The sequence below is a fragment of the Boleophthalmus pectinirostris genome, unplaced genomic scaffold (genome assembly GCF_026225935.1).
Source record: "Boleophthalmus pectinirostris isolate CB_2022bp ecotype Guang Dong unplaced genomic scaffold, ASM2622593v1 HiC_scaffold_1, whole genome shotgun sequence".
Lineage (NCBI taxonomy): Eukaryota > Metazoa > Chordata > Actinopteri > Gobiiformes > Gobiidae > Boleophthalmus > Boleophthalmus pectinirostris.
In genome coordinates this window covers 12800910-12825018 of record NW_026570970.1, presented here as the reverse complement: position 1 = coordinate 12825018, position 24109 = coordinate 12800910, and the positions used below count along the sequence as shown (strand labels likewise).

Genomic DNA, 24109 nt, shown 5'->3' with positions numbered 1-24109 from the left:
GACATTGAGGTTAGCTAATGAGAAACTCGCATTTGTCTCCGTGCGCTCATTTTCCTTTCTTGCCCTGTATGTATTTTGACGGTTCCCATGACGACTGCTGCTGTAAACCGTCACCAAATTAGCGTCTTCATTCATGACACTGGTCCCTAATTTTGGGCTAAGTGCTAGTTCCGACCCCGGCATTACAACACCTTTCAACATCACATTTATCATCATAGACTTTGTTATTGTAAAACTTTTTGGACTTCATCCCAACTGTACTAGTATATTTCGACTTAGGCCTGTCATGATAATTACAATACTGACTTATCTTTCGGTATATGAAAGCTGAAACTATATTTTTTGGGGACAATTTTTATCATATTTATTTTATCTTTGGACTTGAGTCACTATTTTTAGGACTTGAGACTTGACTTGACAAAGACTTGGGACTCGAATTGGACATGAAGGTCAATGACTTGGGACTTGACTCCGACTTGAGGCCTGTGATTTGAGAAGACTTGATGCTTCTCCTAAAATATATATATTTTTAGAAAATACTTTTTTCTTTACAGTTGATAAATACAGTGCTTAATTTTATAGGAACAAACTGGAACATGTCCCTCCCACTTCTGTTTGGTACTGTGATACTCAAAAATGCACTACAATAATATGCTGTATGATAGGGTAAAACAGGGGAACTACATAGATCATGATCCTTCCATTTCAGTGCAGACTTCATGACAAAATAACTGTTATTAAACTCTTTTAAATGTAATTTCTTTCTGACCATAACTATTCACACTAAGATCTTGTCAAGACGTTTAAAAAGGAATAATTTGCATTTCTATAACTCTTATATAGATACTCATATATAAATATACCATGAGTTTTTAAGTACAATTTAGTTTAAAAGTCATTTGAATAGCAAAAATCTAAGCTATATTTAGTACTTTGGTTTAAAGACTTGAAATGACTCAAAGCAGATGACTTGGACTTGACTTGGACTAATGGGCCATTGACTCGAGACTCGACTTGGACTTGCCTGTCTTTGACTTGGGACATGACTCGGACTTGAGGTGAAAGACTTGAGATTTACTTGAGATTTGCGAAACAACGACTTGGTCCCACCTTTGCTTTGTGCTTTACAAATAAACTTGCTTCGCCTTGATGCAGCCATAGCTAAAAAACAAAGCGAACTACATAGACCATGATCCTTTGGTGTTGTCATTACAGATTACATGAAGAAATAACTGTTATTAAGCACTTTAAAATCTTAATTCTTCATATTTTAACAGCACCAAAGTAGCATATTCACAATTTTGTAAGCCTCCACAAAATATCACAATAAATATCGAACTGTGAGATGCAAATTGTGAAAATAGGGTATTTTGATATTCTTACACCCTTATGCTTTATTGGATATATTTACAGTAATATCTGGAACTTCAAAATTTGTTATCGTGTCAGCCCCAGTCTGTCTGCCTCCCCATATGTCCTCACTGACAGCTTTTGTGCACCCATCACCCCAGTATAGGAAGTACACAGGGTCTCCACATTAGAAACCAGTCTAGCAGCAGAATCCCCCCATCGGCTGGATTGTCCTACGCTTTGTGTGTCTGCTGAAAGAATCTGAATTAATTATGGCCTGGCTTCATTTGTCCATACCCCGTGAAATGAGCCAGTGAGAAGCTAATGGAGTGTTTTTGGGTCAGTCCAAAGCTGAATGATTGACTGTGAGGAAATTCCAACAAGTACTGCACAGTAGAAGCCAAAGGAAATAGATCTATGCTCGACTAGCACCTTTGCCCTCGACATTAGCTAACTTAGTCAAAGTTTGAATAGTGTAATGAAAAAATTGGCAGTCTGCGCTCCCTGGATACTAGATGCACCACTTGGCCCAGTAGGAAAGTTGCCAAGGCGTTTCTATGGCATTCAATAAACAATGTTAGCGCTCGCAGTCTGTGTAAATAGACAATTGTCAATCAAATCTAATGAATGCTTCAGTTTTTGAGTTTAAACAGATTAACTCAACTGTGTGTCTGCATTGTTTGAGCCAGCAGTAACTATAGGCAACAAATCTAACTTGTGAGCGTTAAAGCCCTATATTATGTATAATTGACTTTTGTGAGCTTTAAGTTAAAACATCAAGGCTATACCTGGAGTTTTGTTTTGTTTCATTCACACATGTTTGAGTAATCCTTTATTATGTGTCTGTTTACATCTTTAAAGCTCAAAATGCTCTGTTCAACTTTGTAATGTCATGAACCGGTAGTTTTATGTAGTTAACAGCTCTTTTTACATTTACTTCAGCAGAGATTGGCAATTTCTAAACTGAAATTATCCAAACGATTGTAGTGAAGATGTTTGGAGTTTAAAAACACAGTGGAGCACTTCCTGTATTACCACATGACATCACAAGGTGGATTGTTTTCATTTCATTTGAGAGAAGAACATAGCAGAAAATATGTAGGGTTTCTGTGTTAAACATATGTGAATGACATAAAACACAACTGCAGGTAGGTTTTTAATAACATAGATTAAAAAATTACAGAAGCCCTGAGCGGCAAGAGAAAAAGAAAAAAGAGGCACTTTTTTTTTTTTTTTTTGAGTTGTTTGTGCAAAAAACAAACAAACAAAAAAAAAAAAAACACTTAGAAAATAGAGCCCAAATGATATGCCTCTTTTTTTTTTTTTTTTTTTTTTTTCTCTTGCCTCTCAGGGCTTCCGTAGAACAGCATAATATGATAATATGAGCCCTTTAACTTTTCATATGACTTCATGGTTCCCACAGTCATGAAAATTCTGGAAAAGTCATGGAATTGAAAATGTCAGTTTCTAGGCCTGGAAAAGTCATGGAATTTAGTAAATTCAATGAAAGTTTTGGAAAAGTCATGGAATTTTCGTATCTCTTTCACACAACTGCAGTGTTCTGTTAAGTTATTATTAGACTATTATGATTTTTTTTCCAAACATTTTTGCCTTTTGTTTAAAAGAAACTATAATAAATGCACTGGCAACATTTTGAATGTTAAAAAAGTATAATACCAAACCATAAGGTGAGTGGAAAGGGTGCTAAAGTGCTAAATTCTATAACAGGGTGCCGTAAAGTGGAAAATGGAAAATTCACTCTATGAAATGTCATGAAAAAGTCACGGAAAAGTTTAGAAATTTTGTCAGTGAAAAGATTGGGAACCCTGTGGCTTTCCATTGCAAAAGATATGTGCGAGTAACAAACTGTAATTTAAATTTTTTACATTTTGCTAATAAAAAATACATTTCCTGTTTCTGTATTATTGAGAAGTGACAGTAATGAAAAGCCACATTATGAAACATTCAGTCCTCTGAGGATTATTGCCTTTTGAGCTATCATAACATTCTTGTCATGTCATTTAACCAAAAGCACTTTACTTACAACAATAAACTTTGTGGTGATCTGAGCCGCTTTTATGACTCCTCTGGGTCTACAATAAATTTTTGGTCTCATTATTTATTTCTTCTGCAATAGCTCCCACATTTCAAAACGTTTTACATAAAATTAATTATCATCATTTATTTACGTGGGACCTTAGCTAAGTTAAGTAAAAGTAGTCATGGTAGGTGTGGCAGACCAGATGTGAAAGATCCTATATTACACAAAATGACTCTTGTGAGTGATTTTTAATTTAATGTAATTTAATGTCTCTCTCTTTTTAATGTATTTCCTGTTCTGTAAAGCACTTTGAATTACTTTATGTACGAATTGTGCTACATAAATAAACTTGCCTTGCCTTTAAGTCATGTTAGAAGGTTTTTACATCATCAAAAACAGACCTTGAGTTGCGTTTTTTTTTTTTTTTCATTCATACATGTCTGAGTAACCCTTTATTATTAGTTCAAGCTCAAGCTCAAAATGCTCTTTTCCTTCTTGTGATGTAATATAGTGGTAGTTTTCAAGTTAACAGCTACATTTTACTAGCCAGGCTGGCGCCACCTAGTGCCTCCACTCAATTTAATTTCTCTCCAGCGACTAGGTCAGGAATCAGAATACACTACACGGTTTGTAAGAACCCCGTAAGTACGAGTTTAGGCACCAGCCAATCAGCGAAGAGCCATACGTTCTGTCTTGGCAACGATTCCCGATATCGAGGATTTGAAGCCGGAACAAAGAGAATGTTTGGTGAATTTTATTAAGGGGAAAGACGTTATTGCCCTTCTTCCTACAGGATTTGGGAAAAGCGTAATATACCAGTTAACCCCGTTAGCGGCGCATTACATACTTCACAACCAAATAGCAGCGATTGGTTAAATAAAAAAGTAGCCACCTACCGTCAAGCCAACGAATTCTAATGCTGCGAGGTCAGATGGTTTCCACAAAGTGAAACTGGCTGATGAATCAGGCTAACCTTTTACCTTTTGTTCAGTAGAGATTGGCAATTCCAGGGCTGAAATCATCCACATTAATTTAGTGAAGGTGTATGGAGTTTAAAAACACAGTTGGGCCATTTCTGTTTTACCACATGACATCACAAGGTGGATTGTTTTCATTTCATGTGAGAGAAGAACAGAGCCTAAATATGCAGCGTTTGTGTGTTAAACAAAACACAACTCCAGCTGTGTTTGAGATGAGGAAACAACATTATAACAGAAAAGAAAATACTGTAATATGGGCCCTTTAAAATAAATATCCATAATTATAATATATGGTTAAATAAGACTGACCTGCTTAAATAATCAATGCATGTTAAGATGTTTACTTTTCTCCACCAGTGTCCTTAAATACTGTTGCCTGGTTTCTGGGCCCGGGCTTGTCTTTTCCAACTGCGGACTCTGACTTTTGATGAGGAGAAGAGATCATATACTGCACACTACAATCATTTTTACATCATCCAGGCCTGGCGGCGTATAATTAAAAAGGGTTGATTTCCTTGACCGCAGTAGGCAGCCAAATTGCAGACCTTGGCTTGGAGATGGTCAGGATTTGGGCACGGAAATAGCCATGGCAAGCTGCTGTCCTGCTCGCGTTGTACAGTACGGGTCACATAGCAATGCATCCACCAGTGCTCGGACCTGCTGACTTTAATGTGGCGCTCCGTGTTTTCAGAACCATCTCCCAAAATTACAACTCTGCCGTAATCTTTTTACCAGGCAAGATGGCGGCAACCTGCGTAAACCGCAAGCTGCTGTGATGGAGCAAGAAGGCGCTGGCAGATTGATGCTTGAGCTGCTCGTATTGGGTTTTATACTGTTTTTTCCACTTTTATGAATGGTGTAAATCTCTAGGTAGTTTAGATGTCATGGGCTGTATTGTAATTTGTGTTTAGCCAATATAGACTTAGACTTAGATGAACTTTATTAGGTTAGATTAGATTAGAAATACTTTATTATCTTGGAGGAAGTTCATTTCAGGCAGCACAATACATATAAACATATTAGTAATATAATAATAACAATAGCATCAATTCAGTTATAGAGAAGCCATATGGTGTGTGGATCTACAAGGAAAATTATTTGGACCCAGTAGCTCACACATCACAGTATATTATAATAAAGAGTAAAAAATCTAATATAAATAGTAATAATAAATTCTAAACAAGTAGCAAAAATAGCAAGCAACTGTTGTCAAATAAGGCATAATTATATAAATGCCTATGTACAAGTAAAAATAAAATAAAATAGCAAGCAGTATTGGCAATATACAAGAGGTTGTAAGGAGAACAGTGCAAAAATGATATGATGATTGACAGTACATGGGCTTATCTTTTACATTAGGGTGGGTACAGTTGTATGGATTATGGTATATACTGTATATATAGTAGGGGTGTAATGGTACACAAAAATCACAGTTTGGTACGTACCTCGGCTTTGAGTTCACAGTTCGGTTCATTTTCAGTACAGTATGGGAACAAAATCCAAAACCATTTGCTTTTTGTTTATTTGTGTGTTTATTAAACCAACAATTTGTTTTAACATTATACAAACGAGAGAGTCCGTGCCGACGAAAGGAGAAAGTAAGGACTGGGGCATCACAAGTGTAGTTTTGCGAGAATTCACGTGGTTCGGAGGGATGTAGTCAAGGCGGGGGGCAGTTGTTGTCAATGAGGCCATCGTAACTATAAAGCGCTTTGGAAAACACTGCCACTCCAATCACAGACGAGTTCCCTGCACATGTAGTGGCGGAATGTAAACACACACAAATTGCGCGAACTCACTCGTGCACAGCCGCGCACCAAACCGAATGTCCTGTACCGAAACGCTTCAGCACCAATACATGTACTGTTACACCTCTAGTATATACTGTATATATAGGACAGTGGTTTATAATATAGGGCAAACAGAGAAATAGTGAGCAGCAAATTTAGTTAGGTTTTATGCAGTTATTGAATGAATTACGCTGATGCCCTGTTAGCATGCTAGTTGCTGTTGATGGCCTCTAAATGTTGTGAAAAGCTCTTATTAACTTAGTGAATAATTAGGATACTAGGATTATGTTAGGAAAGTGTTAGGACAGTGATAGTAATTGTGAAGTGCTGTACATAGTTTAAAATGAACTAGTTTTTCAACACAGTGAAGATCAAGAACTGCACCTTTAAATTTTTTGTTTTTTTAAAGTCAGTAATTCTAAATTTGTGATGAAGAAATATATTTTTATACCCTAACCTTTTTTTATTGGATGTATGCCTACATTTTAGGGTAATTCAAAAACATTACATTGCACCAACAGAAGATAATTGGACGGAAAAACATTAAAAAAAGTTTAGTATATTTTTTCACTGTAAGTAAAAGTTTCATTTTTGTCTATTTTGTCATAATCTATGAAGGACACACCTAGGTGGTTCTGTCTGAAGGTTTTACATAAAGGTCTTGGCCGCTGGTAATTTCCAGTATTGACTTAAATCTGGTATGTTTCCTTTAAATGGTTTTGCCAGGGCTGTGTTCAACAATACCCAAATATAGAGTTGGTGAGCGTTGCCGTGGAGACCAGTGTCTGTTTATGTGAAACAAGATATTGCTAAAAAGTCCATACGTACAACTAGAGCTGCAGGATTCTGAGGAAAAAATTTGTACTTGCGATTTGTGATTTTTAAAAGAAAGATTCTGTGCACATTGTAAACAAGATTAAAGAGCCCATATTTATCTATAATATTTGAGACTGAAATATAGGCCAGATTAATCCGTGTATCATTTGTTCATTCGTTTTTCAAAATAAAACCCAAAATAAGAAAACAAAAAACTACAATTTTCTTTATTATGGGTCTCCAAAACCAAAATGAAAAAATGGATAACGATTCCTTTTTTTCAGTTTTTGATTTTGTCTTTAAATGAATAATGGAAAAAACAGATAATGGCCTTTTCTCGTTTCCATGATTTAAACTTTTGCGCCACATATGGACTGATCCCAGGACTGAACCAGGACTAAAACAGGTCTAAACCAGGTCTAAACCAGCACTGAACCAGGACTAAACCAGGACTAAAACAGGACTTAACCAGGACTAAACCAGGACTAAACCAGGACTGAACCAGGACTGAACCAGGACTGAACCAGGACTGAACCAGGACTGAACCAGGACTGAACCAGGACTGAACCAGGACTAAAACATGTCTAAACCAGAATTGAACCAGGACTGAACCAGGACTAAAACATTTCTAAACCAGGACTGAACCAGGACTGAACCAGTCTCAGTCCTGCTCTGGTCCCGGTCTGGTCCCGGTCTGGTCCTGGTCTCTGTCCTGGTCTGGTCTTGGTCTGGTCCCGGTCTGGTCTCAGTCTGGCCATTGTCTCAGTCCTGGTCTGGTCGAATCATTATCCATTTTTTTCATTTTTGTTTTGGAGACAGATAATAAAATAGTTGTTTTTTCGTTTTCTTATTTTTGATTTTATTGTGAAAAACAAATTAATGAATGATACACGGATTCAGATCGATCTCAATTTTCTATTCGATATTCTTCCATCTTATTGAAAACATTCATGTGGGCTTCAGGCGTAAACGGCAGAGAATCAGGGTCACTACAGTTTTTATTTTGTGTTGATAGGACTGATATTTCCAGAATCCACATTTAAAGTTTGGAACGAGTTTGTACACTACATTAAAACCAAAAGCACGCACGCTCTACCGCCATCAACTGAAGCACAAGCGATGTCCATGCGCTAAATTTGGTTTTATTTTTCACTCATAAACGGTGAGAAAATAGCCGTTTACTTTCCATAACTTGAATTATAATGATGAGAAGAAGCACCAGAGGAGAGAAAGAGGAGAAAATGTGTGGAGCTGTGGCTGCATCAGAGAGAGAGAAGGAGGGGGAGCAGTCAGACGGCTCCACACACACACAGACACACACACACACACACACACACACACACACACACAGAGAGACAGAGAGAGAGACACACACACTCACAGAGACAGAGACAGGGAGAAAGAGACACTGTACTTTTAGACAAATTGTGCAAATTTAAGTCAAAATGTCTGAAACATGAGGACACATGAGGAGACAGAGACGCTGTGGTTCTGACTCAGCTTTCACCTAAACAACGGAGCGGTGACTTCATTTCAGCTCCACGTGTCATACTCCACTTTTGACTGTAGACCTGCCGATTATAGTGTGCTTGCCTTTTCATCCAGATCGCAATCTTTTGATCTTTTGATTTGTGGCACAGCCTTACTGCTCATATAAACTGATACAAGAATACAGATAAATAGGGCTGGGTATCATTCAGAAGTTGCCGATACGATACATATCTCGATACGGTGAGCTTAAGATTCGATATGATTCAACACGATATATTTCAAATCGATTCAATATGGTTCAATAAAAAATAAAGGCAAAATCATGGCTGTGATAGTAAGTCTTTGTTAAACCACTTCTTCTGCAAAGCTCATATGAAACAAATATTTTACAGTATTTTTCGGACTATAAGTCACTCTGGAGTATAAGTCACGCCAGCCAAAAATGCGTAATGAAGAAAAAAAAAACGTATAAGTTGCACCAGACTATAAGTCACACTTTTTTTGGAAAATTTATTTAATAAAATCAGAGACCAGGAACCGATATTTCGTCTTGAAACTCAAGTTATAGTAACAGCAATAGAACAGAGAACAACAGGTTGTTAATGTCACATATGAACAGTTTACAAACAAGTTTACAAACTCTCCATCTCACACCAACTCACTAAATCCACTGAATTCTTTATCCTCGGCATCACTTTGCAGCAACTTTGCGACCTCGGGAAGTAAACGGAGTGCTGCTTCCTCTTCTGTGTAGCTGTCCTCAGACTCAGCATCAGTTCCAGTTAGAATTTTTCCGGCCTTTCTGAATCCCGACAGAATGGTTTCGGTGTCACTGAAGTCCAGGCTTTGTCCATCCATCCAGTGACTTCCAGGAAAGTTGCATGTTGCACCCTCCTGGTTGCCGTGAAGCTGTGTTCTCCATCCCCGCTTTCTGCCAGTCCCTCACAAGTTTCCCACTCACTCCAAACTTTCTTTCTGCTGCTCGATTACTGTTTTCGGCTGAATATTTCACTACTTGCGGGAGGACAGCGGCTCTTTCTGCAGGAGACATGCGCAGTAGAGCGACAGTGACAGTGGTACAGGAGTAATAGGAGTAACAGATACTGACACACAAGACTAGAGGGCCCTGTCACGGCTGTCAGTGTGAACATTTTGATATATAAATCACACGGGAGTATAAGCAACAGCCCACAAATCCTACATAGAACTATTACTGACAGCGTGCTCTATCCTAAAAACATGTGCTCCCCCATGAACACCAGTGAAGTTTCATGTCTCTCGTCACTTAACTGAATGACCTCTGACCCCCAATGCCTAAACCGAGTGAGGTGTCGGTTCACTCTTTAAGGCTTCCTGTGTCTGGCATTCTTCTTTATTTTGCAGAGCTTTAAACACTCTGAGCTTTGTACTCCCCGTGGCGCGGTGTGGCCAGGGAGAAAACCACTTTCTGTTTTTGATTACTGTCCCGACTAAACTAGTTTCCTTTTAAACTCAACCAGGACGCTAATGGCAGTGTTTTTTTCTAACCCTTGTCTGCAGATGGTGTCTCGCTGGTCTCCTGTGTCGTCCTTTGATAAATGTAGCCAAAACTAATAGCCGTTAGCGCGGTTAGCCACACATGCTGTTACGTTTCAGCTACTGATGTCTGATATGTTATTAGCAAGGTATTACATGTTACACCGAGTTAGCTTATCCATGCATTTTAACTTGTGGAACACCGCGGGATCATTTTTGCTGCCCCAGACGACTCTGTGTCTCCAGTGGGTTTTCCGTATTGCTTTTTCCCTTCTCTTCCTGAACTAAATATGCAAATTGAAAGCAAAAGTACAAGTTTAAACCAATTAAATCACCATTATTTGTAAAGTAAAGGCCTGTTTTTAATTAATCTTTGGCAAAATAAATTAGAGTAACCTTACAGTAATCAAAAATATTTAAAGGTCCTATATTACACAAAATTAACTCTTGGTTGTTATGTTTTTACCTCATCAAAAACAGACCTGGAGTTAAGGTTGAGTACTTAATTAAATTTTTATTGTGATTTCAATTTTGTGTGTCAAACGATCTCCAAACTCATATAACTGAGTTGAAATGATTGACTTAAGTGTGTAGAATCCCTCAGTCGTCCAGATAGAATCCATGGTGAGGAGAAAATTCAGTTTGTCGACTGGACAAAAGTTAGTTTGTTTGAAGACATTGGTTTTTTGGTTTGTTGGATGAGCTGCGAAACATCTTCAAACAAACTAACGTTTGTCCAGTCGACAAACTGAATTTTCTCCTCGCCATGATTGACTTAACTATTTATTTTGGGATATTTTTTATATAAATAAGTGTATTTATTTTATTTTTTAAGTAAAGAGATTGTAAAACAGCTGGATATATAATTTATTTTGGATACATTTAGGTTTTTCTTTGCCTTATTTCATGTTCAGTTTCAAGTATATTTTATTCATTTTATGTTTTAGCCATTGCAAAACTGCTCTAACGTTCATATTTGTAGCCTGAATTTATTTTCACTTTGAAAGTTTTGTGTAAATTATCAATAACAAATTGGGTTTTTTTTGAGACAGAAATGCTGAATAAATGCATCGTGTAACTAAAAAATAATCGTGATTTCAATATTGACAAAAATAATTGTGATAATGATTTTTTTCATGATCAAGCAGCTCTACATGGAGTTGTGTTTTGTTTCATTCACATGTTTGAGTAATCCTTTATTATTACTCTTGTCTATGTCTCCAAAGCTCTGTTCTACCTTGTGATGTCATGAAGTGGTAGTTTTCAAGTCAGCAGCTGCTTTTTAACATTTAATTTAGTAGAAATTGTCAGTTCCAGGGCTGAAATGATCCAAATAATTGTAGTGAAAGTGTATAGAGTTTAAAAACACAATGGAGCACTTCCTGTATTACGACATGACATCACAAGGTGGAACAGAGTGTTTTCGGTTTGAGAGAAGAACCTAAGTAGCCTAAATATGCAGGATTTTTGTGTTAAACATGTATGAATGACACAAAAAATACAACTTGAGATATGTTTTTGATGAGGAAACAACATTATAACATAGATCAGGGCCTTTTTCAGATCTATTACAAAGTTCTTTATGTGTTTTGTACCTTTTGCGGTGAATAATTGCAAACCACTGAGGACACTTTTAACCATTAATTTCACACCATATATTATTACAGCGTGGCCGCCAGGTAAAGTAACTCTAGTAACTGTGAGTAGTGATTTATGTAGCCTTTGCAGACTGTGGGGGGAGTGCATATTTGCAGATAAAGACATTAGTGTACAGTTACACGATAAGAGAAATGTACTGATTTTTCTTCTGTCCAAGTTTTGTGTTACACCGAAAGACCCGTTTAGCAACTTTAGCCCCGATTGCTCTAGGATTACATGGCTGGAGGTTTTATACAGAAATGTCTACATGCAGGTGCAAAAAAAGGTAGTATCCAATAACATTTAGTACATTTTGTGATTTTAAAGACCATGTTCCTGAGTTATAAGCAAAATATGTCTTGCCCCAGGACAGCTATATCTTTTATTTATTTTTTTATTTTTATAGTTATTACTTTTTTATTTATTGGTATTTTTGCTCTTATTTGATTTTACTAGTTTTATTGTCTTAACAAGGATTAGTGGAGTAAAAATAGAGCTTTATTTCTTATTCCCGTTGTATTGTTTTATCTGTATTGTGCTTCACTTTTGGAACAATTTTGTTTGTGAAATGAGCTCTATCACTTTATTTAAATGCCAAAATAAGTCCGCTGTGTACTGTCCGCGTCTAATAATCTAAAGCGTGTTATTGTCTGATAATCAGGAAGGGTGTGTTGGCATGCTAGTTGTTGTTGCCTTTACTGAAAGTTGCGAAGAGTGCTCACAAACGCATCATATCAATAATTAGGACTCTCTGAATGCATAAGTTAAAGGTGCACTGTGTAACTTCTCTGACGGAAGGGCTGCCACCTGCTTGTCTCCATGGCGATGTTATTGTTTTGTCTGGAATGCCCGTGGTATGGCAGTAAATGTATCCATCTTGCATTTTCTCCTTGCATGGGTAATTACTGACCTAAAACTGTCTCCGTAGAGATAAATACAGTATTTTTTGGGCTACAAGGCACAATATCTATAATGTTGAATTTTCTCGTCTATTTTCATACATAAGGTGCATCAGATTATAAGGCGCATTAAGTGAAACAAATGGACGACATTTGAGACTGATCCCTTAGCCCAGGCATCCACGATCCATTGGCAGATCATGGTGTAATTCGACCGATGTTGGTGGAAGTTGGTGGCTGTCTTGGTGAATGTGTATTGTGAATGTGAATGTGGATGGATAAATTAAGTTTGTTTTTTTATTTCCTATGAGGAGGACTCAAATATACATTGAGTAATTGTTTAATGCAGCTTTGCGCATATTTGTTTACGTTTTACAGAAACAAAACTTAAAACCAGATGGCTAATTTGCATAACATGTAAACACTTAAAAAACATCTCATTCTTTGTGATTTGATGTGGTCAGCTTCTGTCGGACTCCTCAAGACTCCTGACTACAGTAGCCGTAATGCTCCGACAGTCCATCAAGCGGTGCGGTTTCGTAGTTTACCAAAGTCGTACTAAAACATTTTGACAGATTTTTGAGCACCGTGTACCACATCAAATTGGTTCGAGGTCAGTAAGCACAACCAGAATTAATACATAAGGCGCACTGCCGATTTCTGAGAACATTAAAGGATTTTAAGTGCGCCTTATAGTCCAAAAGATACGGTAGGTGTAATGCCATACTGTGAAACATTCCAGGCAACATCTCCATGGAGAGAAGCAAGCAGATTCTTTTCCACCAGAAAAGTTACAAGTGAGGAACAACTGCAAAATGCTTAAAATGAACTACTTCTGTTTTTCATGTTTTTAGGTACGGCGCTTTTAATAGAAACTGTAGATTTAAATTGTGTTTTATTGTATATTTTTATCGTGCATTTGTAATTATATAATGTCCAATGCTAAAACACATAGTAGCAGAGTAGTGAGTGCCCTGTTATCTTTACTCACCGGTCAATGACACAGTTCTACGTGTTTACCACACAAACCGACGTCCTTCCCATGAGAAATCCTCACCCAGTCCATGACCCTGAGCTTAAACACATATTATGAGCCCCCGTGTTTGTCAATAGTCCTATTTTCTCATAGTTCTATTTTGGCATACAAGGCTGATTTGATTACTTTGGTAAAATTGTGTTTGGTTTTGACTCAAATAGCTTTCTAAAATGATTTGACAGTTTATATAATGTTAGCTTTTCCGGTAAATTTAATAGAAATGAACATAAAATTTAACAAGTATGACCAAAATACAGCAGCTTGTAATGTATAACTTATGTAACTGCTGTGAATTTTACTCCTTCCTGCGTATCTCTCCTGCGTTTATTCAGTTACAGAAAAATATGTACACCTCTCCACAGATGCGACCTTTAACTTAACCTTGCGGTGTTAGTTTCTTGTCTCCATGGAGATGAGTTTAATGCGATACTGTGGGACATTCCAGGCAAAGCAATAACATCTCTTTGGAGCCATGTGAATCCTAGATCTTCCTCCTGAAAAGTTAAAGCTTATGGAATAGGCTATTAAATAAAAATCATAGACTGCCTTTAAATATTTTGTTATTTTTACTACATCTTAGCAAAACTATCTTTTTCTCATGATTCAACTCGAGTAAGTCCAATGTCCCTGGGGCGGTGGTGTGGTGTTTCCTGCTGACAGAGACAAATATTACGGTCTGTTTTCACTTGCCTTGACTAATACTCACTCATGCTTGTGGGTTTCACAGTATTATTCTGACACGAGACGCTCTGTGGAAATCCCTCATTAGCTTTGGTGTATAAGCTGATTTGTGTACAAGTCACAGTACATGCCTGTGTTACATAACTGCACCGGTAGTAAACAAGGGTCAGTAAAGTTACAAGGACAGAATATGTGAATAAGTTGTGTTTAAATTATATAAAATTTTAAACTGCCTGTTATAGGAGTGGGTCATTATGAGAAGCAGAAAATATTGTGGAGGGCCGGGCCAAAATGCTTGACTCAATTCTGCATAATATGAATGGTATTTCTGTATAAAAAGCAGTAAATATCATTGTTTTGACAAGCTGGTCAGACTGGTAAGAGTTTATGTTATGACTAAGCAATGAAAAAGTGAGGTTGTCTTACAAAAATGTCATTTAAAAAAGCCTCTAAAATAAAAGCAATGGAGCTTTAGCCCAGGCATGAGGTAAAATTATAGCCTGATTCATCAGCCAGTTTTACTTCGTTTCACTTCGTACAAACTGTCTGACCTCGCTGCCTTAGATTTAGTTCGCTCGACAGTAGGCAGGTACTTTTTATCATTTAACCAATCGCTGCTATTTGGTTGTGGCGTATGTAATGCGACGCTAACAGGGCTAACTGTTATATTAAGCTTTTCCCAAATCCCGTAGGAAGAAGGGCAATAACGTCTTTCCCCTTGATGAAATTCACCAAACATTCTCTTTATTCCAGCTTTAAATCCTCGATCTCTGGAATCATTGACAACATTGCATATATCACTCTTCGCTGATTTGCTGGTGCCCGAACTTGCACTTCCAGGGTTTTTGCGAACCGTCTATTGTATTTTAATTCCTGACCTAGTTGCCGCAGAGAAATGAAATTGAGCGGAGGCACTAGGAATATTCTTAGTAAAGTAATAACATTTCTATGAAGACAAACAGGTGGCTGATCCTTGCAACAGAAAAGGTTACTTAGTACACCTTTAAATTTATAATAACTCATAACTCATAATTAGGGATGTAACAATAACCGAAATATCGTGATATCGTATCGTCAAAGTTCTCAAAATAATATCGTGGGCCATCACAATATATCAAATTTCAAGTTCCTTTGCTTAAATTAAGAGTTATGGTGCTGCAATAGTTAAAAAAAAAGACAGAGGGAACTACATAGACCATGATCCTTTGCTCCATTTCAGTGCAGACTACAAGAAATAACAGTTCTAAGCACTTTTATGTCTTAGTTATTTGGATTAAGTCTCGTCAGGGCATTTTAAGAGGAAAAAGGAGCATATTAATCTCCAATATCGTGAAACTATCGTACCGAGAGATTTGGATATTGTTCCATCCCTAATTGTGAGCTTTCCCACGATATCGCAATCAATATCGTTCTGTGAGGTTCATACCGTGACGATATCGTATCGTGAGACTTGGATATCGTTACACCTCTACTCATAATGCTTTAATGTTTTGGGAAAAATATTTCATTGCTGATAAAGTTACATTGACAACATGTAATCAGAATCTTTCCTAATGAAGTTCTGCAACTTGAACCAAACTTAAAGTAATGTGTGTGTTTGTTTTTTTCTCTCTTTTCCAGGTGATCTGAACAGAAAATGCTCACCTGAGGGCCCGCACCCCCTGGGCCCCGCCAGCGCTCACCCAGACGACATCTTCAGACTGGGGCTTAGCGGAGGCTCCATGTCCCTGCCCTCCTCCCCTCTGTTACCCAGACAGTCCTATATGATGCCCCTTCGCCCCAGCAAGAAGTCACCAGGTACGGCTGTTAATGAGAATTTTATCTTTCGCAGATTTCCAGCGAAGTCTAATCTCTTTGCGGAGCTCTGTGGAGAGGAAAAAAGGGGCGAAATTGTTTTGTACATTCTGGCCTGGTAGAATGGTTTGTTCAAGTAGAAGATTGGAGAGTGTGTGTAGTGACTTGTTGACTTTAAATTTGATTTCAATGCAGTTCTTTATTATTATCAGGAAGGAGAAGGGAGAAAATACAAGCAGGTGGTAGAGTAGTAGAGAGAGGTTTGGGAATAAAATTAAATGCATTTGGTTTTGTATGCTTTATCATTGCTGCCATATTGAAAGCATAGTTTAAAGGGCAAATAATGCGCTATTTTTTGATCTATGTTATGGTTTTATTTTTATTTATTCAGTATTTTACCAGGTAAGTCAATTGAGAACACTTTCTCATTTGCTATGACGACCTGGTCAAGAGGCAGAATAAAACAGAAGCACAAACACAACACACTCACACAATCAACTAAAACATGAAACAGTGAATAGAGACATAAGACAGTGAAACATTTGCAGATTAAAGATATAAAAGTGTTATAATTCAGTTCACTCTTTATTAAGAACATGTAATATTTGGTCCATAGTAGGGATGGGCATTCGATGAAATTTCATTAATCGATCGTCGGGATAATTAACGATCGATTATTCGTTAATGTTTTTATATTAAAATGATCATCATTAATATTCTTACTAATCTGCATAAATAAATTCAACTTTACAACATATAAACCATAATCACTCTAGAGCCACATCAGCCTGTTTGACATTATAATGTGTTTAATGCAGCTTTGCGCAAGTCTTATAGAAACGAAACTTAAAACCACATCGCTAATTTGCATAAACTAAGAGAAGAAAAAAACAGCTCTTGTGTGCTGATGCGGTCAACTTCTGTTGGACTAAAGGACACGACTCAGTGGAATATGCACAGCAACCTACATTTGGTTTGTCGATTAAAAATGAATGTAATCCACGAAATTCTTAATGATCAATTATCGATTAATCGACTAATCATGCCCATCCCTAATTCATAGTATTAAAAAGAAAATAGTAAGAATAAAACATTTAAATACAGTGCATGTTATAATGTAAACAGACTAGAACACCAGTGTCTCTACAGTTTTGAGGTGAACCTGACAGAGCTCCTCACAGAACGCACTAGAGCTTGAATGATTTGATTGCACAGATTCATGGCTCTACACATAAATGAATAAATACTACATCTGATTGTGACAACACAGTTTACAAACATTTCACTGGTGCTACAAAACCTCGGCACTTTCAGGAATATTCTCAAAGAGTCATCATAGGCAACTGTCAAACTCTGCAAACTCTTTTTCTTGCAGTTACGCCAAAGATGCGCAGTACACAAGGGCGAGCAGAAACATTTAAAAAGTGTAATTCTGACATCACTGGAGCACATGGAGAACTGGAGTTGTGTTTTGTTTCATTTGCACACGTTTAGAACACAAATCCTGCGTATTAGTTTGAGAATTCTCAGACGGAAAACACTCTAAGCAACTCCACTGTGTTTTTAATCTCCATACACCTTCACTGGAATCATCTGGGTAATTTCAGACCTGGAATTCCCCAATATCTACTGAACTAAAGGTAAAAGGTCAGCTTCATGACATCACAAGGTGGAACAGAGCATTTTGAGCTTTGGAGATGTAGAAAGACTAATAATAAAGCATTACTCAAACATGTGTGTATGAAACAAAACACAACTTTGGTATTTTTTAGAGGTAACAGCATTATAACTTGACTTAAAGCTCACAAGAGTCAATTTTGCATAGTACAGGGCCTTATAAACTTAATCTGTAATGTTTGTTTTTTGCAAGTAAAGTCAGTGTTTATGGAAGTAGACGGCTGAATGGACCGGGTTGTGCCAGGAAGCCATAGACCAGCTAAATTAAATAAGAGCCGTAATTGTATTTAAACCAGAAGAGACTTAAACAGACGTGGACAGATGAGTGAGGTACCATGAGTAGTTTAGAATGGATAAACTTTGACAAATGGATAAACGCAGCAGGAAGAGATGTCATGATGTGATTAAGTGAGAGAATGATGGATTTGTTATTGAAAATTATCCCGGGCCTTAGGCTTTGGTGCTGGTGAAGGGACAAAGATGGAGAGACTGGGGAGGCTCAGTGTTTTGCTGCTGTGGTGGAGATTGCAGGTGACGCAGGTGGTTTGTAGATTATAGCTGTGGTAACTGGAAAAAGAAATGACTGGTTGACAGATGAAGACATATTTTAAAGGCTGAATAGTCGGCTCCATTTTTTGTAGCATATAAACGTGTACTTTTTAAGTGCAATTTTCAGTAGTTGTGCACAGTATATCGCAATTTAATGTAAAGTTAGGGCTGGGTATCATTAAGAAGTTGTCGATATGATACATGGGTGAAAAAATGCATAGCACACTCGGTTGGCCGATATCCAAAAGCTTTTTTATTAACAAAATAACGTTTCGGCAAAAAAAGCCTTCATCACATATTTTTCTTGTCTTGGACCACAGCACACAAAATGGTTGCCAGCCCAGGTGCTCATATACCCCTTCGATACAATACATACCATGATACATATCTCGATACAGTGCACTTTTGATTTGATATGATATATTTCAAAACGATTCGAGGCTAAATCATGTCTGTGATACTAAAAGTCTTTGTTAAACCACTTCTTGTGCAAAGTTAATATGAAATACGTCAATTTTAATCATCAAAACAAGTGAAAATGTCAAATATGTTGTGTAAATCAGTTTCCTTCCTCTAAACAAGCAACAAAACTATAGCGTTGTAGCAAAATTATTTAGTAAAACACACCAAAAAATACTCTTGGAGATATATCGATAAAGCAGCACACGATTTATACTGTATCATCAAATTAAACGATACAATATATCGATATTTTGATATTTTTGCACACCCCTATGTAAAATTGTAATTTTTTATAAGGAGAAAGATGTCCAGTCTTCTTATAGAAAAATTTAGACCTCTACAAAAATGTATTAGGATTAGTTTCTCAGTTCATAAATCTGTCTTTTCTCAAATGTGAATGCTCCTGGGGTTTATAATGTGCAATACTTATCAGAACAATTTCGACTAGATTCACAAAACCATGCAGCTCTAATTTGTACCCATTGTAAAACAGTGAAGACTGAAAAACATGGAAAATAAACCGAGACAGGTCAGAAAAACAAGTTAAAATACCCTGGAGGTCAGAGAGAAAGCGACTCTGAGGCAGCTCCACAGTTCTTCGCTTTATTGGTTACTAGAGATCGAGACTAGAGATAAATGACATTTACTACAAACTAACCCAAGTGTTAGTAGAAAGATTTGTGTGTACACTTCAGGCAGCAGGTTGGCCAAAACAAAATATCGACCTGCGCTGGAGATTTAAAGCCGTAAGCTGATACGCAGAAAAGTCCAAATGCAGAAGTTTTAACCAGTCAGAGCAGTGAGTTCAGAAAAATTCATAGTTATCGTAAAACTCTCATATCAGCAGAGTGCAGACCTACGCATTAACAAACTGTGTGTGTCTCGTAACCTTTTCCCCAGTATGAAAGTTCTCACCTATGAACCTCCAGTGACACTTGTATTCTGGTCACGTTGATGTTGCCCTGCAGTGTGTGGCACCTTTGTCTCTGCACCTGTGTCGAAAAACAGATCTTTTAACACTGAGCTAGAGTTAAAGTTGGTATTTACTGTGACATACGGTCTCATTAACCCCAACTCAAACTCTCACACTCATCTTCTCTTTCACCGTTGGCTCGGACTAAGTTACTTTAGTTACACTTTTATCCCATCGTGCCCCACATTAGTCTGAATGATTAGCCCCCTGTCTTCACCCCGGTGGGTAGTTGTCAAACAGTCTCTCTTATCCAGCAGTTTGTTTACATTTCCCCGTGCCCTAATGGCTCCGTGTTTACACTGTATCTAATTGTCCTCTCTCTCCGCTCCTTTTATTCGTCATCTCAAAGACTCACTTGTCAACAGCTGTGTGGGTTTTCAAAGGGGGTTATGCGGAGCTTTGTAGTCGAGCTTGTTTTATCCTGGATCTTTGTGTGCACGAGATTTGGCAGGGGGACGAGAAATATCTTTAAAGTGGTCAGCGTAGTCATCTCCTCTTTGTTTTAAAAGCGCTGCCTCTTTGATCTGAGCGGTCCAGAGGTGAGCTAATCGGAAAAGGGGAACACATGTGAAATTCTGTTTACGTGGCTGGATGGGTTGAAAATGATGCTGGAATTGGAAGGAAAGCGTAAAATGAAAAGCAGTTGGTTTGAGTTGTGTTGTCTGTGAAGGTCCTTTGTGTTTTAAAGTCCACATACCTTCATTATCACCATCTCCTGGTCATGAAAGTGCTCAAATTACAAGCAAGTTTACTGATAGGAGACATTGTTTTTAGCTTGGTACAAACTGCTTCCTTTTGTTTTGTGCCAGCGGATACAGGCCTGGCATTCTGCATTTAAAGCTTCACTGCGTAAACTGTTCACACAATTTTTTTTAAATTTGGGATGTTTCTACTGTCCTGAAAACTCGGGGCTTGCTTTTCCACAAACCTGAAATGTTCCTTTGGCTGTAAGATTCCACAGAAAAATAAAAATAAAAATGATCTATCTCTGTTCGGAATGTTTCATTGTAGGATTTTAACTTTCTAATTCCTAATTATTCATGGCTTATAAGTTTTTAAGCCCTTCTTACAACTTTCAGAAACCAGAGTGTTGTTTTGACTTGATGGTAAAGCTAACAACAACTAGCATGCTAACCTGCACTTCCTAATTATTGGACAATTAAATGCCTTCGAACTAGATGCAAACATCACACAGCGAACTTAGTTTCAAATCAAGACAACATATCTGTACTGGGACTAAGGCGGGGTATCATTAAGAAGTTGATGATACGATACATATTGCGATACAGTGTGCTTTCGATTCGATACTATTCGATCTACTTCAAATCAAGTCGATATGATTCAATAAAAAAATAAAGGCTAAATCATGGCTGTGATACTAAAAGTCTTTGTTAAACCACTTCTTGTTCAAAGTTAATATGAAACACACCCATGTGTAGTCACTGAAACAGTTAAACAGATAAACAAGTTTCCTTCCTCTGAACAAGCAACAAAACTGTAGCTTTTAGTAAATTATAGCAAAGAAAGACTCTTGGCGATATATCGATACTGCAGCCCACGATATCTATATTGAATCATCACATTAACCGATACGATATATCGATATTTTGATATTTTTGCACACCCCTAACTGGGGCGAGGCAAGTTTTTCTCAAACACATGGAAAAAATTGGGTACAAGACTTTTAAAGGTGCACTATGTAACTTTTTGGTTGGGGGTCCGTCACCTGCTTGCTTCCATGGCTGTGTCAATGCTCTGCCTGGAATGTTCCACAGTATGACATTAAACAGCTCTGCCATATGTTTATTAAATTACTGGTGTTTTTATAGCTCAAAAATACCTTGAAAAAGGGGCATTCTGACTGTGAGCGGGATTGCCTCTCCACAGATCTGACCTGCAACTTGGTCTGGTTTGGTCTCCATGAAGATAGAAAGGTTTACTGTAAAATATTCCAGACAAAGTAACCATATATCTCCACGGAGAAAAGCATTTGATAATAAAACCTCCACCAAAAAAGTTACACAATACACCAGCAAATTATTCTTTACTTGGAATGTAACAATATCCAAATCTCTTGGTACGACATTTATTGCTAAATTTTGGAGAGGCTGATATAATTGTAGATAGAACACTTTTTTGCTTTTGAAATACCTTGACAAGATTTTCGTGTGAATTATTTCCGTCATAATCCCAAGAATTCAACTAAAAAACAGATTATTTCATGTTGTCTGCGCTGAAATGAATCATGGGATATGTAGTTCCCCATGTTTATAAGCAGTTGCTTCTATAAAACAATGCATTTAAGCAAAGAAACATGTAATTCGCTAAATTGTGACAGTCCATGATATTATTTTGACGTTACGATATCATGATGTTTTGGTTATTGTTACATCCCTATTCCTTACTATAAGAAATATTAAGATTTTGATGTCTAAAGATGCAGAAGTTTGTCATTCTTACAGTTTAACATCACAATAGCTGTTGACCTCAGACAGCATCTTTGAACTGGAAGCATAAAAGCACAAAATGAGACTGATAGCTTTATTGTAATGATGTCATTCGAGATGTTCAGATTTTCCAACAAACGCTGAACCGCTCACCTCCATAAAAGACGAAACGCACATTTACAGATAAAGAAGGGGAGGGGGCTGGGACAGAGATGAGACGAGGAGACCAGGTTAGGATTTATGAAGGTTAAAGGGACCCCCAGGACACGAGACTTGGAGGGAGGGAGGGGGGTAAGTCATTAAAGTCATATGCCCACTGGCTGCGCTCCGAGGCAGTGGAAAGAGGGAGAGATGGGCCGACGTGACGGAGGGTTGTAGAGGGCCCCTGTGGTGAGGGGCCAGGGGGAGGGGCTTGGCAGGTACGTGCGAAGGCTCAGGGGCCCCGCATCACACCTCCAGTTAATAAACATGTGGCGGAGGAGAGGTCTCAGCTCGGTGAGGAAGACGCCACACGCCAAAGTGATCACACACAGATACGGAGGTGACAGGGAGAGGGTCAAAGCCAGATCTGCGTCACTGCGGTGTCACACAATGTCTTTATATTTGTTCTTGGAAATGGAACTGGACAAGGGATGGTCCAGTATGTTTTCATTAAATATTTTACTCTTGGTTATTTGTAGGAGTGTACAAAAACTGTGGTGCTGTAACAAAATAATTTAACAAAATATACCAAAAAATACTCTTGGCGATATATCGATACAGCAATCTCCAATATCGATACTGTATCGTCACATTAAATTATACGATATATTGATATTTTGATATTTTTGCACACCCCTAGTTTGTAGTAAATGTAATTAATACATTAATAAAGTAAAGAACTGTGGAGCTGCCTCATAGACGCTTTCTGCAAGTAGCTGAAGTCTGACCTCCAGAGTATTTGAACTTGTTTTTCTGACCTGTCTCACTGTATTTTTCATGTTTTTCAGTCTTCACAGTTTTACAATGGGTAAAAATTAGAGCTGCACGATGTGAATGTGAATCTAGCTGAAATTGTTCCAACAAGTATTGCACATTATAAACCTTAGGAGCATTCACATTTGAGAAAAGACGTAGAGGTTGTAGAGGTCTAAATTTTTCTATAAGAAGGCCGGACATCGTGCTCTTTGCAGAAGAAATTTCATCATAAAAAAATTACTAAATAAAAATATCAATATATCGTATTGTTTAATGTGATGATACAGTATAGATATCGTGGGCTGCTGTATCGATGTATCACAAGGAGTATCTTTTCATATATTTTACTAAATTATTGTGTTACAACACTACAGTTTTGTTGCTTGTTTAGAGGAAGGAAACTCATTTATTTGACATTTTCACTGTTTTGATGATTAAAATGTTTGTGTTTCATATGAACTTTGCACAAGAAGTGGTTTAACAAAGATTTTTAGTTTCATAGCCATGATTTAACCTTTATTTTTTATTGAGCCGTATCGAATCAGTTTGAAATTTATCATAACGAATCGAAAGTGCACTGTATCGAGATATGTATCGTATCGACAACTTCTTAATGATACCCAGCCCAATCTATTTGATTGTTTAAGTCTATTATGATTTTTTGGAGCCGGTATCTGGATAGCTGATATTTGAGTTACAACTGTCGCCAAAATCGATAATTGACAATTATTTGTTAGAAACTTGCCTGATTTAACAAACATTGTGGTATGGGTGACTACATTTTGAACTTTTGATTATTGATGAAAATGTCAGATACATTAATTATAATTATAAGATATTGCATTTCCATATATTCTGGAACAGGGGTGTCCAACCTTTTTCTTCTGGTGAGCTACCTTTACAAAAAGAAAATACCAAAGAGCCACAAATTTTAGCTGTCACAAGAAATTGAGAACACGAAAGATGGAGAAGAGTTATGTATATATTTATGTACAGACTTTGAGTCATTCAGC

At 37.4% G+C, this 24109-nt stretch overlaps 1 protein-coding gene across 1 annotated transcript in view; it reads left to right on the top strand.

Annotated features, from left to right (window-relative positions):
- tanc1b (tetratricopeptide repeat, ankyrin repeat and coiled-coil containing 1b) overlaps window positions 1–24109 on the top strand; it is a 289556-nt gene that overhangs the window by 75969 nt on the left and 189478 nt on the right. Inside the window, exon 3 of the mRNA XM_055151328.1 lies at window positions 15858–16034. Within this exon, the coding sequence (XP_055007303.1) occupies window positions 15858–16034 (177 nt within the window). The remainder of the gene's footprint in view (window positions 1–15857; window positions 16035–24109) is intronic.